The sequence below is a fragment of the Anomaloglossus baeobatrachus genome, chromosome 2, assembly GCF_048569485.1.
Source record: "Anomaloglossus baeobatrachus isolate aAnoBae1 chromosome 2, aAnoBae1.hap1, whole genome shotgun sequence".
NCBI classification, from domain to species: Eukaryota; Metazoa; Chordata; class Amphibia; order Anura; family Aromobatidae; genus Anomaloglossus; species Anomaloglossus baeobatrachus.
In genome coordinates this window covers 740,100,600-740,117,636 of record NC_134354.1, presented here as the reverse complement: position 1 = coordinate 740,117,636, position 17,037 = coordinate 740,100,600, and the positions used below count along the sequence as shown (strand labels likewise).

The 17,037-nt window shown below is 47.8% G+C and overlaps 1 protein-coding gene across 1 annotated transcript in view; it reads right to left on the bottom strand.

Moving 5' to 3' along the window:
• Nucleotides 1-17,037, bottom strand: part of DDX10 (DEAD-box helicase 10) — a 349,483-nt gene that overhangs the window by 35,012 nt on the left and 297,434 nt on the right. Inside the window, exon 17 of the mRNA XM_075337422.1 lies at nucleotides 3,568-3,725. Within this exon, the coding sequence (XP_075193537.1) occupies nucleotides 3,568-3,725 (158 nt within the window). The remainder of the gene's footprint in view (nucleotides 1-3,567; nucleotides 3,726-17,037) is intronic.

The window sequence follows — 17,037 nt, the reverse complement described above, 5'->3', positions numbered from 1 at the left end:
CGGGGCCTCAGCCACCAAAGCTAGATACCAGGTCACATGGATATGACCTCACCACAGGTCCTGCTACACAAAGTGAGTCGTTTGTATACTTATGTTAATTCTAACAGAGGGAGGAGATAACTATGAATATATTATCTGCTCCAGTGCAACTGTCACTCAAGCAGCCTGCAGATTTTACAAACTTCACTTTCTTGGATTTCAAAACCTAAAACATCCGAGCTGAGCACTACAGGTTATGTAGATAAGTAATCTGCCTGATAGTGCCAGAATAGCCCTGGCTTCAGCTTATATACGAAAATCCTGGTGATTGGTTCCCTTTAAAAGGTCATGAGCCAGAATCCTACAAGTCCCATAACCTGCCTGGAGCATTACATGGTGTTCTATCTTCTCTACTAAACCCAAGTGTGAATATTACTGTATTTCTGTAGAACCATTAGTGTTCCTCTTCTCGCCAATGTCCCATGTCAGTTCGGATGAAGACCGCACGTTAACCATTACGTGACACAACGGAGCACGAATGACAGATTGCCTTGTATTTTCCCATTAAATTAACATTCGCTATCTCTAAATTGCCCATTTTGCACCGGGGATGTTGGTGACTTCAATTCGAGAGACGGCGATCACTAATAGGAAAATATATTTCATGAATTATCAGAGATGGAATTTCTGTTCATTTCTTCAGGGATAACAGTTTTGTGTCAGAGTCTTATTAAAATCTACACTTCTGAAAATGACAAGGCGCTGCCACGTGTACCGGGAACACATGAAAGAAGTAATTACATCCGCTTACACCGTGCAGACAACATTAGCACTAAAGTATCTCCAATTACACTGCGCTCACAATGGGGCCCGTTGGGTTCTCTTATTGCGTCTGACTACCCTTTCCGTTAAATGTGCCTGCTACCCTTTCCGTTAAATGTGCCTGGGCCCCCTGCAGAAGACTGACAGCAGTGTGAACAAAGCCTAAAAATACATGTTACCATAGAAGATACACTGACTACAGACAATCCCAGTACGCAACTATCTGCAACCAGACTACAGCTATTAGGAAGGAAATATCCAAAGCCATTGTATTGCTGGAGACTAGATAGAGAAATCCTGCCTATCTCCAATATATTGGCGGTATAGACAGCCTCCTATTAGGACTGTGCTCTCCATTAATCAGCCCAAGAGTGGTTTTAATTAGTGTCAGATCCTATCTGTCCATATATTTGTAGACTAAGTCCAGGAGAGACATGACACTAAAACAGGGTCCCAACAAACAAAGATCACCTTGCCGCGGTTGATGGGCTCACATGAACTGGCCAATTTGTGTGCAAAAAACCCTTTATTTTTCTTGTCTTATAATCTGAATGTAGCTTACCGGGGTGGTCGAGAGTGGTCGCAAGAGGCCGGGGGAATGCTGCGGTGGCTGGTGCGGGGTCTGTGGTGCATGGTGCTGGCGCAGATGTGCCTGCAGCCGCTCTGTGGGGTCTCAGGCAGCTGCTGCTGGGGCGGCTGTGTGGTATCTGCAGCTGCTGTGAGAGGTCTCCGGTGGCTGCAGCGGCTGTGCGTTGTCTGCACAGGGTCTCCGAAAGCTGGGGCTGCTCTGCAAGGTCTCTGGCAGGTGGACTGGTGTTGCGGGTCGGGCGGTGAGGACTTCAAATAATGCTGCCCAGAGTCGGCGCGTGTGCAGATGGACCTCTCATCTGTGCAGGCACCGCCTCCGGCCCATTGATCTCCCTCCAGTGGACTTCAGGAAAATGGCGCCCGGAGGTGGCGCTTGCGCAGAGGAGATCTCGGCTTGCTATTGAGCCTAGAGGTCAATCTAAGCTGACTCTTGGCGGCATTTCTTTGAAGCCCTCACAACCCACAGCCGCTGCCCCAGCACGGCAGCCCGAGCCTCCGCCGCAGCCCCAGCATGCACCGCTGCACAAGCACAGACTACAGTTTCTGGGACACCCACCGCCCCTGCCTCCTGTGACTCCTCCACCACCGCTACTGCAACCCCCGGTAAGACACCCCCAGATTACAAGTCCCATTTTTTTTTTCTACCTTTTTTGCTCTGAATTTGGGGTGTGTCTTATAATCCGGTGCGTTTTATAAAACGAAAAATACTGTATATAGCATCAATGCATTTTATATGTTATATCTTCGCCATTTTTTGTGTGTGTTTCGTGTAGTTATAGCAGCTGGAACGTGTTCAGACATGCTATGTTCTATATGGAGATGCAGTTTTTTGTTTCCTGCAGTATATATTTTAGGTGTAGACAGCCTTCGATTAGGACTGTGCTCTCCACCCATCAGCCACAGGCTATTTTTAATTAGCGACAGATCTTATCTGCCCATATATTTCTAGACTTTTAGTCCAAGAGAGGCATGACACTAAGATAGGGATTTATTTAAGAATGGTCACCTTGTCATGGTTGATGGGCTCACATGAATTGGCCAATTCTTGTGCTAAGAGCCTTCATTTTTCTAAGGATTTCACTATTGTTGATAAGAACAAAGACAATTTAACACCCTTAAAGGGATGGGTCACTTTTGTGATGCAACTTATGGCACTATTTTGTAACTATAGATGAGCGAATTTGAGGTTTGGTGTTCGCACCAAACACAGACTTAAAAAAACCCAAACCCAAATAACAGAGTTTGGGTTCGGATGCTTTACATATGCTGACCACTAAAGCGAGGATCGCTGTGCTCGGGTACGCTCAGTCCTCAGCCCAGTGTGAATCGCTTGCAGTATTTGATCGGCTCACACTGGGGGTAACAACAGCATGATCGGCGGTAGTGTGCAGCAAACAGAAAAATTGGAAAACCCCAATGCTGGAAGTGATCTGTTTATGGCTGGCTGCTTGCGGGTAGAGACCCAAACTGCCCAATTATTGACTTCCATTGAGGTTTAGGTCAAGTCCGAGTCCCAAACCAAACGTTATCTGAACCCGCCGAACTGAACTTCCACAGGTTCGCTCATCTCTACTCCTGTCCTCTATGCTACCAGAATTTTCACGTTTTACGGCTGTAGAGCAAGGGGGCTACAAGCTTCTTTTCTACATCAACTCTACGGTTAATGCTAGGACTTCTCAAATTGTTAGACAACAGTATAATTAGGTGAATTTAGTCATCAAACACAGCAGGTCCATACTGGAAAACATATGGACACGTAGACACAAAACCCATCATGTCCACATTGATGCGGTACCCACGGCTTAGGGACGGAGTTGGGACATAGTGTGAATCTGACCCTGCTCTAATGAGGACAAAGCATCTTCAAAGGCGAACATGCCTCTTTTCCCTCATCTTATGGGTTTGTGTCTCGGAGACTTGAAATAGGGTCCCGAGAGAATCTGAAATTCTAATGTCCTGAAACAACAAGTTCTGACAGTCCTGTCCAGATGGTTGCAGCATCTGTCCAATGGGCTCCTGGCAGTGTTGGTTTTAGGAAGTGGGCAGAGGGATTTAACATTAAAAATTCACTTGAAGTGGACAGCTGTGATAAAGCGAGAGAATATTATCTGCAAATGTTCTTGAAGTTTTCTGAGTAAACCCGCTTTGACCTGGAGAGAAATATTCAAGGCAATGTACCTGCTACTCTCCTCTCCACTGCGGTCATCCTTGTGGTCTCCATCACTATCATCATCGTCATCATCTCCTCTGTACTTATCAGGGTCAGGGAGGGCGCTGAGGTCCAATTCATCTTCGCTGTCATCCTGGTCCAGGTAAGCGACAGCCTCCTCATCCTCCTACAAAAGACCAAAAATATCAATGTTAGAAAGTCATAACCCTAAAGGAGGCCATAAACACAGTCACCCTTCCTGACTCTCCCCACACACCCAGATACTCAGCTTGGCCGAGAATTCAAGTCTTTTCAATAGGCCGAGAGGAAAAAGCTGCTGCCAGACCCCTCTGGCAGTGACTTACTACTCATGAAAATAAAAAATATCAGGTGTAAGAATTCCAATTGCGGTTCCTTGTCGCCACCGACATCTCCGATCAGGGTGGAGTCAGGAGACCCCCATACATATCAGATGGTGGTAATATATAATATAAAGCTGAACTTATCTATGTTCATAAGGATCTCTTTTGTAAAATAAGGACAGAAAAAAAATGGTGTCTTCAGTGCCAGACATCTTAACGAGTCACTTAGCAGGGTTATTTTTTGTTCCGGTAACTCCCCTTTCCTGAGTTATTGCCCCCTCTTCCTTGTACATAAACAGAATCCTTTTGGCCAACTGGGCATGGATCTCAAGATGACACGTACAGAGAAGAGTTGAAGACCACGCCCTTTTGGCTATAAAGACTAGATTAAAAAAAACAGGAAAAAGAAGGGGGTGCAACATCTCAGGAATGGTAAAGTGCAGGAGCAAAAGAAAAAAAAAGCGAAAAGAACAACGGCGATTACATCGGGTAAAAAAATTATATATTGATAGCAAGTGACATGTCTTTTTTTGATCAGGCCCTATCCCTTCTACCACCATTTTTAAGCGCCCGATTGTGGCCCCCATAGACTTATATAGGGACCATCGTCCAGCCTGATAGCCGGGCAGAACAGTTTGGTTTTTTATTAACCAGTTAAACCCGCTGTTCCGGGGTATCTGCGAGTATGCCCATCACTACTCAGGGGTGCAATTCACCAATTGGGTCATTGAGAACAGATGAAAGTGACAAGCCAAAATTAATTGGGTGGTTGTGATAACAAGAAGAAAGGTTCCTGTGTCACCCCCATAAGCTCACAGGCGGAGAGCTGACCATGCATTCTGCGGACCCGTCTTCCCGCCTGTTCTCTCTCCCTTACACACAAACACAGAACAAAAACATTTTGTGCTGACCTCCATCTTTCAGTGAGTGCTGCCCCTTGACGTTCCAGCAGTAACAAACATTTAGGCCTTGTGCACATGATGGGGTTTTTTTTGGTGCAGTTTGTGGCACAAATCTGCATGTCTATCTTCATACCATCAAAATCTATTAGAATTCTGAAGTATTGCACACATTGCTTATTTTTTACTTGCAAATTTGGTGCAGAAAATCTGCTGCATGTCATTTCTTGGTGTGTTTTTTTCCTGCGTTTTGTAGCCCTTCCAAACATCGACTTCTTTATAATAAAAAAAAAACAAAAAACAAAAAACATGGCACAAACTGCAATAAAAAGCATGCTTTTTTTGGTGCATTTTTCTGCCAGAAGGTGCAGATTTCATACAGAAAATGTCTGCACCAAATCTGCAGTGAGTGCACGTACCCTTAATACATGTTACATATATCTTTAGCAGTGGAAGGGTTCTAGACTCTGCCTATGACTTATAGTCCTTTAATGGTATGTGCAAACATTTAGTGTTTGGTGCCCAAATTTCTGCATTTCTTGGCACAAAAAACACAGAGCCAAAAATGCACATTTTCGGTGCAGATTTTTCCCTACTCACTAGTATGGGTGAAATCTGCCGTAAAAACTCTGAAAGAATTGACATCTGCAGACTTAAATCTGCAAGGAGAAAAGACTCAGCGTGTGTATGAAACTTCCGGATTCTCGGTCACCTTTGTCGGAATCAGAAATCTCTTCACTTTTTAAAACAAATCTGCACCAAAAAAACTCAAAAAATGCAGCATGTGCACACAATCTTAGAGGAATTATTTCTTGAGTCATGGATATATTTGAAGCAAACAGATTTTTTTCTTGCAGCAAGATGACAAGAGGTCAAAGCTGTTGTCTGTCAAATAAAACATCACAAAAGCCTTCGATTACAACATAAGAGACACTCAGATATACCTGTCCACCTCTATATGTGAATGCATCTTCTTCGGAATTCACGAATCGGAGCCCGGCCCTCGCCAACCGGAGCCCGGCCCTCGCCAACCAGAGCCCGGCCCTCGCCAACCAGAGCCCGGCCCTCGCCAACCAGAGCCCGGCCCTCGCCAACCAGAGCCCGGCCCTCGCCAACCAGAGCCCGGCCCTCGCAACCAGAGCCCGGCCCTCGCCAACCAGAGCCCGGCCCTCGCCAACCAGAGCCCGGCCCTCGCCAACCAGAGCCCGGCCCTCGCCAACCAGAGCCCGGCCCTCGCCAACCAGAGCCCGGCCCTCGCCAACCAGAGCCCGGCCCTCGCCAACCAGAGCCCGGCCTCGCCAACCAGAGCCCCGGCCCTCGCCAACCAGAGCCCGGCCCTCGCCAACCAGAGCCCGGCCCTCGCCAACCAGAGCCCGGCCCTCGCCAACCAGAGCCCGGCCCTCGCCAACCAGAGCCCGGCCCTCGCCAACCAGAGCCCCGGCCCTCGCCAACAGAGCCCGGCCCTCGCCAACCAGAGCCCGGCCCTCGCCAACCAGAGCCGGCCCTCGCCAACCAGAGCCCGGCCCTCGCCAACCAGAGCCGGCCCTCGCCAACCAGAGCCCGGCCCTCGCCAACCAGAGCCCGGCCCTCGCCAACCAGAGCCCGGCCCTCGCCAACCAGAGCCCGGCCCTCGCAACCAGAGCCCGGCCCTCGCCAACCAGAGCCCGGCCCTCGCCAACCAGAGCCCGGCCCTCGCCAACCAGAGCCCGGCCCTCGCCAACCAGAGCCCGGCCCTCGCCAACCAGAGCCCGGCCCTCGCCAACCAGAGCCCGGCCCTCGCCAACCAGAGCCCCGGCCCTCGCCAACCAGAGCCCGGCCCTCGCCAACCAGAGCCCGGCCCTCGCCAACCAGAGCCCGGCCCTCGCCAACCAGAGCCCGGCCCTCGCCAACCAGAGCCCGGCCCTCGCCAACCAGAGCCCGGCCCTCGCCAACCAGAGCCCGGCCCTCGCCAACCAGAGCCCGGCCCTCGCCAACCAGAGCCCGGCCCTCGCCAACCAGAGCCCGGCCCTCGCCAACCAGAGCCCGGCCCTCGCCAACCAGAGCCCGGCCCTCGCCAACCAGAGCCCGGCCCTCGCCAACCAGAGCCCGGCCCTCGCCAACCCAGAGCCCGGCCCTCGCCAACCAGAGCCCGGCCCTCGCCAACCAGAGCCCGGCCCTCGCCAACCAGAGCCCGGCCCTCGCCAACCAGAGCCCGGCCCTCGCCAACCAGAGCCCGGCCCTCGCCAACCAGAGCCCGGCCCTCGCCAACCAGAGCCCGGCCCTCGCCAACCAGAGCCCGGCCCTCGCCACCAGAGCCCGGCCCTCGCCAGCCAGAGCCCGGCCCTCGCCAGCCAGAGCCCGGCCCTCGCCAGCCAGAGCCCGGCCCTCGCCAGCCAGAGCCCGGCCCTCGCCAGCCAGAGCCCGGCCCTCGCCAGCCAGAGCCCGGCCCTCGCCAGCCAGAGCCCGGCCCTCGCCAGCCAGAGCCCGGCCCTCGCCAGCCAGAGCCCGGCCCTCGCCAGCCAGAGCCCGGCCCTCGCCAACCAGAGCCCGGCCCTCGCCAACCAGAGCCCGGCCCTCACAAATTGGAGCGAGGCCCTCACAAATTGGAGCGAGGCCCTCACAAATTGGAGCGAGGCCCTCACAAATTGGAGCGAGGCCCTCACAAATTGGAGCGAGGCCCTCACAAATTGGAGCGAGGCCCTCACAAATTGGAGCGAGGCCCTCACAAATTGGAGCGAGGCCCTCACAAATTGGAGCGAGGCCCTCACAAATTGGAGCGAGGCCCTCACAAATTGGAGCGAGGCCCTCACAAATTGGAGCGAGGCCCTCACAAATTGGAGCGAGGCCCTCACAAATTGGAGCGAGGCCCTCACAAATTGGAGCGAGGCCCCTCACAAATTGGAGCGAGGCCCTCACAAATTGGAGCGAGGCCCTCACAAATTGGAGCGAGGCCCTCACAAATTGGAGCGAGGCCCTCACAAATTGGAGCGAGGCCCTCACAAATTGGAGCGAGGCCCTCACAAATTGGAGCGAGGCCCTCACAAATTGGAGCGAGGCCCTCACAAATTGGAGCGAGGCCCTCACAAATTGGAGCGAGGCCCTCACAAATTGGAGCGAGGCACTCACAAATTGGAGCGAGGCCCTCACAAATTGGAGCGAGGCCCTCACAAATTGGAGCGAGGCCCTCACAAATTGGAGCGAGGCCCTCACAAATTGGAGCGAGGCCCTCACAATTGGAGCGAGGCCCTCACAAATTGGAGCGAGGCCCTCACAAATTGGAGCGAGGCCCTCACAAATTGGAGCGAGGCCCTCACAAATTGGAGCGAGGCCCTCACAAATTGGAGCGAGGCCCTCACAAATTGGAGCGAGGCCCTCACAAATTGGAGCGAGGCCCTCACAAATTGGAGCGAGGCCCTCACAAATTGGAGCGAGGCCCTCACAAATTGGAGCGAGGCCCTCACAAATTGGAGCGAGGCCCTCACAAATTGGAGCGAGGCCCTCACAAATTGGAGCGAGGCCCACACAAATTGGAGCGAGGCCCACACAAATTGGAGCGAGGCCCTCACAAATTGGAGCGAGGCACTCACAAATTGGAGCGAGGCACTCACAAATTGGAGCGAGGCCCTCACAAATTGGAGCGAGGCCCTCACAAATTGGAGCGAGGCCCTCACAAATTGGAGCGAGGCCCTCACAAATTGGAGCGAGGCCCTCACAAATTGGAGCGAGGCCCTCACAAATTGGAGCGAGGCCCTCACAAATTGGAGCGAGGCCCTCACAAATTGGAGCGAGGCCCTCACAAATTGGAGCGAGGCCCTCACAAATTGGAGCGAGGCCCTCACAAATTGGAGCGAGGCCCTCACAAATTGGAGCGAGGCCCTCACAAATTGGAGCGAGGCCCTCACAAATTGGAGCGAGGCCCTCACAAATTGGAGCGAGGCCCTCACAAATTGGAGCGAGGCCCTCACAAATTGGAGCGAGGCCCTCACAAATTGGAGCGAGGCCCTCACAAATTGGAGCGAGGCCCACACAAATTGGAGCGAGGCCCTCACAAATTGGAGCGAGGCACTCACAAATTGGAGCGAGGCACTCACAAATTGGAGCGAGGCACTCACAAATTGGAGCGAGGCCCTCACAAATTGGAGCGAGGCCCTCACAAATTGGAGCGAGGCCCTCACAAATTGGAGCGAGGCCCTCACAAATTGGAGCGAGGCCCTCACAAATTGGAGCGAGGCCCTCACAAATTGGATCAGGTGCTCCTGCATATGACTGCTCATCTCTTAGTCACAGGTGTGCAGATACGATAATCATACGTTTTCACAAACTTGAGGATGCCATTTACGTTCTCGCTCATCTCTATCCCAAGGTCTAGGCATAAACATCCAAAATACATTTTCTTAGAACTTTTAACTCGTGATTTTGGTAACACACGGCCTAAGTAATGTTAGGGAGACTTTTCTTTCATCCGAAATGAGCTAATGTGCAAACGTTGATCCAGGGAGCATTGCCCTGAAGACTCTGCACCGGCTGCATCACCGCAAGCATCACCGCAAACATCACCGCAAGCATCACCGCAAGCATCACCGCAAGCATCACCGCAAGCATCACCGCAAGCATCACCGCAAGCATCACCGCAAGCATCACCGCAAGCCGGAACTTTCTTGAGAGTGAATGTAAGGATAGTTTACTTTATCTTGTAGAGATATTTCATGCACGTCAGGATTTCTTGTTGGTAGTTTACAAACTTCACGGGTCACAAACCCCTTCTTTCTCAGTCAGTAACCAGCATGTCTGAACAGCGCTTGTATCAGGACCATCCAACCATTGCAAAGTCTCTGACCCTTGTGAGTTGGGTCGGGCTCTGCAGACGTCTTCACACGATGTCAAAAGCAGCCAGTCTGATAGCGGCTTTCTACATTGTTCTCGAAACCTACCGATGCTTCATTTGTATATGCGTGTGATAACCAAAGAGACGGATTATCACGGACAGGGCATTGATTACTAATCATCACCATATAATCTTAGCACGAGCTCAACACACAAGTTATTCCCACCGTACATCCACAGCATAGTCACCTATGGTACCCCACCATCTCCAGGACAGAAGTCCCCCGATTTGTCTGATGGAGCTGCTGTCAGCCGCTGTGTCCAGGTGGGAATAAATGGAAAGATGGCCTTCACCATTCACTTATACGGACCAAGACAACCTAACAAGGTGGGATGGTCATTTTCTGGAAATAAATGTGGGACCCTCCATCCATCAGACATTTTTGCCAACTTTTTGAGGTGGTCCTTTAAGGATTTCTTAATATTAAGGCTATTGACTTAATGTCTACACTAACAAAATGCTATAAAAGGAAACCTGTCATCAGGTATTCGCTGCCCAAAACCAGCAACTTTGCAATTCCAAGCACCAGTCCAGAATTTGTTTTGTTTTTTTAGTGCTGAAGTGGCACTTTAAATCTAAGTCTCCTGTCATATACTCAACTTCTGGTGACTTCAACTTTTACTGATGTCGCTCCGGTTCCACGCTCGTGACTGTAACTTCTGCATGGCCGAAAGTCAGAAGCGGATTCACAAGCTCCCAGTGCAAGTCTATGAGAGCCAGTATGAAGCTCTCATAGACTTGTATTGTGTTGTGACCTCTGCCACTCCGTGAAACACTAGAGATGCTGGCAGGTTTCAAATCACAGAAGACCGATCGGAGTGATGCTGGAAAAAGATGAAGATAGCGGCAGGTGAGTATAAGATAGAGGGCGGAGGACTTCGATTTAAAGGGGTTGTCCACTACTTTGACATTCATGGCCTATCCTTTGGCCATTAATGTCTGATCAGTTGGGATTCGACACCCCGCCAATCAACTGTACTCTCTCCCAAAGGCAGTAGCAGGAAACGCTCAGTTCTGGTGCTTCACAGTGTTCTGATAGTAGCCAAGGCCGGGGACTACACATCCATCTCCCATTCTAATCCACAGGAGGTGGATATGCAGTACCCGGCCTCGGCCACTATCAGAAGATGGGACAGCTCCAGAACGGAGCATTTCCTGCTACCTGCTGCCGCTGGGACCGACTACAGCTGATTGGCAGGGGTGCTGGGTGTCGGACCCTGGCAAATCAGACATTGCTGACCTATCCTAAGGATAGGCCATCAATGTCAAATTAGTGGACAGCCCCTTTAAAACACCACTCCAGCCGAGCAATAAAAACAAAAACACTGGAGTTTTGCTTTAAGTTCTTACTCAAGAGCCTCAAGAACTGGGTAATTTTTATTATAGTATAAAACTTGTTTCCTAGCTTGGAGGCCACATATGGAGCCAATCAGAGGTGGCCAATCTCCATGGCAAGAAGTGCAGCGCTTACAACCTCTTTCCTTATACTTTAAAGCACGGATCTGAAGCTAGCCAGGTTTCTGGATCTTGTCGCTTCAGTATCACTGCGCTCTTTCGACGCTGCAGGAGTAACTATCTCTGCCGCTAGCCCAAACTGTCAATCAGCAAGAGCAGCCCACCCTCCAGCAAGCAGGAAGTTAGAAGGAGCTTGGCAAACCTGAGGACAGGAGGCACGAATAACCCTTTATGGGCTCATCCAACACCAGAAAACCATCTTCAAATCCAAAATATAGATTCATTAATGAATGAGCCAGCCGTGATAAGGAATGGTGCTAGCTTAGTTAATTAACTGAGCCAAAAATCCACCTCCTCCATACAGGTCATCGACAAACAAAGAGGAAGAGGAACGTTTGCGCTACTTAAAGAGGACCAACCACCACGATTTTCCTATATAAACTAAAGCCTGTGCTATACTGGCACTATCATGCTGATTGTAAATATACCTTTAGTTGTGAGATCGGATGTATAGTTTCTGAAATACAGGCAAGTAAAGTTTGTGAAATGTACTGTTATTTGATTGATTGCAGCTACAGAATAGCTAATAAGTGGGTTGGGTTTTGCTAGTTATTCCTGCCCCCGTCTGCCTGCCTGTCCTTCCTCTCCATTTCTTATTACATGGGGAGGAAAGAAAAACATGGTGAGGAAGAACAGGCAGGCAGACAGGCGCGGTGATAACTAGCAAAACCCGACCCACTTAGATATTCTGCAGCACCTATCAATCAAATAAGACTGCATTTCACAAACTTTATTTGCCTATATTTCAGAAAATATACATCCGATCTCACAACTACAGGTATGTATAGAATCAGCATGATAGCACCAGTATAGCTCTGGTTTTAGCTTATAAAGGAAAATGCTGGTGGTTGGTCCTCTTTAAGGCCATGACAATGCTTTAGGAGCACCTCCGACCTGTGCCCACAAGTGAGGTGTCCATCTGTAAAATTTTAAAATAAAAACATACAGAATTCCCATCCCCATCTCATTTGCAAACCACTAGGACATGGTTTTCTAGCACCAGACACAACTGCCTTGTATCTTGTTCTGGCTGTTATGACATACTGAGAAATTACTAGCGCAGAACTTTGGACTGAATACACGGTAGGCCATAAATTTTCTTTAAAAGGAGACCTGTCATTGATGCGATTCCGGTATTTAGTTTGGTTTATACACAGTGTGATAACTACAACATAGGAAGCAAAAGACATATGGTATTAAATGACCCCGAGGGAGCACTTGGCCCTGAGCATATTGATCAGTCCGGGGTAAACAGCGCTGCACAGACCGGTAGGAAAGTGATAAACTAGGATGAAGTATATATGTTACAGGCAATGTATGAAAACCCAGCATTCTATAGAATACCTAGGCAATGTATACAATTCCTGTCGTTTTCAGGCAAGGTATGAAATATCTGCGTTGTTCTATACTTTCCCTAGGCATTACATAAAATGTCTATGTATTGTAAAGAATGACAAGAACAGCTCAGGCAAAGTCTGATACAATGTCCAGATTGGAAAAGTCTTTAGTAACAAACAGTCAAAAAACTAATGAAAGAAGAAATCCTAAATGAACAACAAGATATCTTTACTGGGAAAAACACAAAGAAACAGAAGTATCATTCCTGACTATTAGTGTTTAGTAACAAACAGTGAAAAACATGAAAGAAGAAATGCAAAATGAACAACAGGATATCTTTGCTGGAAATAAAAAAGTTATCAGAAGTGTCATTCCTGACTATCTGTTGCAGCACGGGAGGCTAGAATGGCATTTTAAAGGGAACCAGAATTTTCGCTATTAAACTAAAAGAATCCCTTTCTGCAGCTCCTGGGCTGCATTCTAGAAAGGTTCATCTTGCTACCGGCCCCCCTTTCAGACCTAAATAGACACTTTATAAAATCTTAACTTTTGCTACGGTAATGAGGTTTGTTGGCCCCGGGGGCGGGTTGTATTTCGTCTGTTATCCCCCCTCCTGCCACTGTTTTCTGTCCCCCAGTGTTCATTTACATAGATGAGGCCGCCGCCCTCATCTTCTGCAGTGCTCCGGGAGTCTCGCGCATGCGCAGTGGCACTATCGCGGGACTGAGCAGTTTTCAAAAAAAAAAAAAGTAAACTGGGATGATAAAAATAAGCAATGGCCAGCGCAAGCGCATAACGGTAGAGGCAGAGGTAAAAGCACGGGCACGAGATTATGGACGAGTACTTGGATGACGCTGGTGATGACATTCACAGCGCCGCCCATAATCTCGTGCCTGCGCAATAACCTCACCGACACTCGCGTTTTGAAAACAGTGCTCAGTCCCGCGATAGTGCCACTGCGCATGCACTATACTTCCGGAGTACTGCGGAAGATGAGGGTGGCGGCCTTATCTATGCACATGAACATAGGAGGACGGCGAACAGCGGCAGGAGGGGGGATAACAGACAAAACACAGCCCGTCCCCGGGGCCAACAAACCTTATTACCATAGCAAAAGGTAATATTTTATATAGTTATTTAGGTCTGAAAGAGGGGCCAGTAGCAAGATGAACCTTTGTAGAATGCAGCCCAGGAGCTGCCGAAGGGGATTCTTTTAGTTTAATAGCGAAAATTCTGGTGACAGGTTCCCTTTAATGCTATGGGCAACTGAGCCAGAGTCACAGATCTGCTGCCTGCTCTGTCCACCTACGTTTGGACGGACCACCCCTGTAGTATTCTACACTCCGCCTGCTTGTCATTTAGGTATTCTATAGAATGACTATGAAATGTAAGAACATCTGATGCATTTCATACTTTGACGACCCATCCGGCAATGTATACATTGCCTAGGTATTCTATAGAATGGCTGTTACACATTGCCGGTAACATATTTTTTTATATCTATCTATATATCTATATACTATCTATCTATATATCTATATCATATATATATACTATCTATCTATCTATATCATATATATATATACACTATCTATATATCTATATACTATCTATATATCTATATCATATATATATATCTATATACTATCTATCTATATATCTATATCATACATATATACTATCTCCCTCTATCTCTCTCTCTCTATATATATATATATATATATATATATATATATATATATATATATATATATATATATATATATATATATATATATATATATATATATATTATATATATATATATATATATATATATATATATATATCACGTGTACATTCTCCAGGAGGGAGCATAAAAACGTACCCATATAGATCATGCATGCAAAACAAATCTAATACAATGTCTAAAATATTTAATAAAATTAAAAAAAAAAAAAAAAGTTGCATTTATTTGGGTATATGTATAAAATATGATAACCATAAAATAAAGCCAGTAAAAACCTATAATAAATATTGACTGTTACATCCGATTCCCCGAGAACTTGGTCGGACTGTCTAGACAGATTGTATGTCAGGAGAGCGCTGACAGGTTCGACGATGGCTCCGTTTTTGTTTTTTTTTCTTTCTCTGCACGATTTTGCTAAAAAGCAATAGTTTGAGCCTTGAGGTGATTTTTTTTTTCCCCATATCCTTTTTTTTTTCTTGCTAGATGTGAGGAGAGAAATGACAACCAAAATCCCTCATATTCCGGGCTCTCTCTACATTCTTGAGGTCACAGCTGTCAGCGTACAGCTCAGAAAGTGATATCAATGCAGACTCTTGTGTGCGCGCGCTCCGCTGCGCTGATCTCCACAATTCTCCGCAGATCCCCAGGGAGATTAAACCTGCATTGGGATTTTCTCTTCTTGGCTTTTTTTTTTTATATATATAAACTATGGCAGTAAGTTTGTTCTGGTGGATTTTTTTTTTCTTTTGCAATTACAATGCTACCCCATTAGAAGGGATAGAGAGAATAAAAAGGTAAGCCAAGGAGTAGTGGTGTCAAACTGCATCATATGGACAACGCTGTATAAATCTTTTATGTATTCTACACATACAAGAAAAAGCAACAAAAGATGTAATACAGCATCGTGGAAAGAAAAACTAACATTCACTGCTACTGCTTAGTGATTGCATTTTTCCACAGCAATGAATTACGGTAAATCTTTTGGGGGACTACGGGAAGGTGGTGGTTGGGGGAATAGAGCTGGCATTGATCAATGTGTTTGCACCAGGTTTAACGGAATGTAAGACTTTAAGGCCATGTGTCCACGCTGCGGATTTCTCGCGGATTTATCGCGGATTTCCTGAAAATCTGCAGCAGCGGCACTTCCCAGCCATTTCAATGGCATTTTGGAAATGCTGTGTCCATGCTGCGGATTTTTCCGCGGCGGATTTGCCGCGGATTTTGATCCGGAAAAATCTGCAGCATGTCAATTATTGTTGCGGATTTTGGTGTGGATTTTGGCTATAGAATTGGAGAAAAAAAAAAAAATCCGCATCAAAATCCGCGGCAATTCCGCGGTAAATCCGCGGCAAAAAAAAAGGTGCGGATTTGCCGCGAAAGTCGCGGATTTTCATGCAGAAAAATCCGCAGGTACATTCTACCGTGGACACATAGCCTAATATAGCCTCAAAATATGGACCCCAGATTGGAAAGAAAAACAGTTACTGCCTACCCAAGGATATACCGTAGTTTGTTTTTCAATTAAAGGGAAAGTTCCAGTTGTCATGTTTAGAAGCAGTCAATAGGAGGCGGTAGTTGACTCTTTAAGGGTTAGGGTTAATATGTGTTAGGGTTAAAATGTTAGGGTTAATACACAGAGGGCCAAAGCTAAAACTTGGACAAAGTCGTGGGCCTCGCGTAGTCCTCCAGACAAAATAATGGGCCCCACATAGCCCCCCCCATACAGAATAATGAACTCCACATAGCCCTCCATACAGAATAATGGGCCCCACATAGCCCCCCATACAGAATAATGTGCTCCACATAGCCCCCATGCAGAATAATGGGCCCCACATAGTCCTCCATACAGAATAATGGACCCCACATAGTCCTCCATACAGAATAATGGGCTCCACATAGCCCTTCATACAGAATAATGAGTCCCCATAACCCTCCATACAGAATAATGGACTCCACATAGCCCTCCATACAGAATAATGAGCCCCACATAGCCCTCCATACAGAATAATGAGCCCCACATAGTCCTCCATACAGAATAATGTGTCCCACATAGCCCTCTATACAGAATAATGAGCCTCACATAGCCCTCCATACAGAATAATGGGCCTCACATAGCCCTCCATACAGAATAATGGGCCACATATAGTCCTCCATACAGAATAATGTGTCCCACATAGCCCTCTATACAGAATAATGTGTCCCACATAGCCCTCTATACAGAATAATGAGCCCCACATAGCCCTCTATACAGAATAATGAGCCTCACATAGCCCTCCATACAGAATAATGGGCCCCACATAGCCCTCCATACAGAATAATGTGCCCCACATAGCCCTCTATACAGAATAATGGGCCCCACATAACCCTCCATACAGAATAATGGGCCACATATAGTCCTCCATACAGAATAATGTGTCCCACATAGCCCTCTATACAGAATAATGAGCCCCACATAACCCTCCATACAGAATAATGAGCCCCACATAGCCCTCCATACAGAATAATGGGCCCCACATAGTCCTCCTTACAGAATAATGGGCCCCACATAGCCCTCTATACAGAATAATGGGCCCCACATAGCCCTCTATACAGAATAATGAGCCCCACATAGCCCTCCATACAGAATAATGGGCTCCACATAGCCCTCCATACAGAATAATGAGCCTCACATAGCCCTCCATACAGAATAATGGGCCCCACATAGTCCTCCACACAGAATAATGGGCCCCACATAGCCATCCATACAGGATAATGAGCCCCACATAGCCATCCATACAGAATAATGTGCCCCA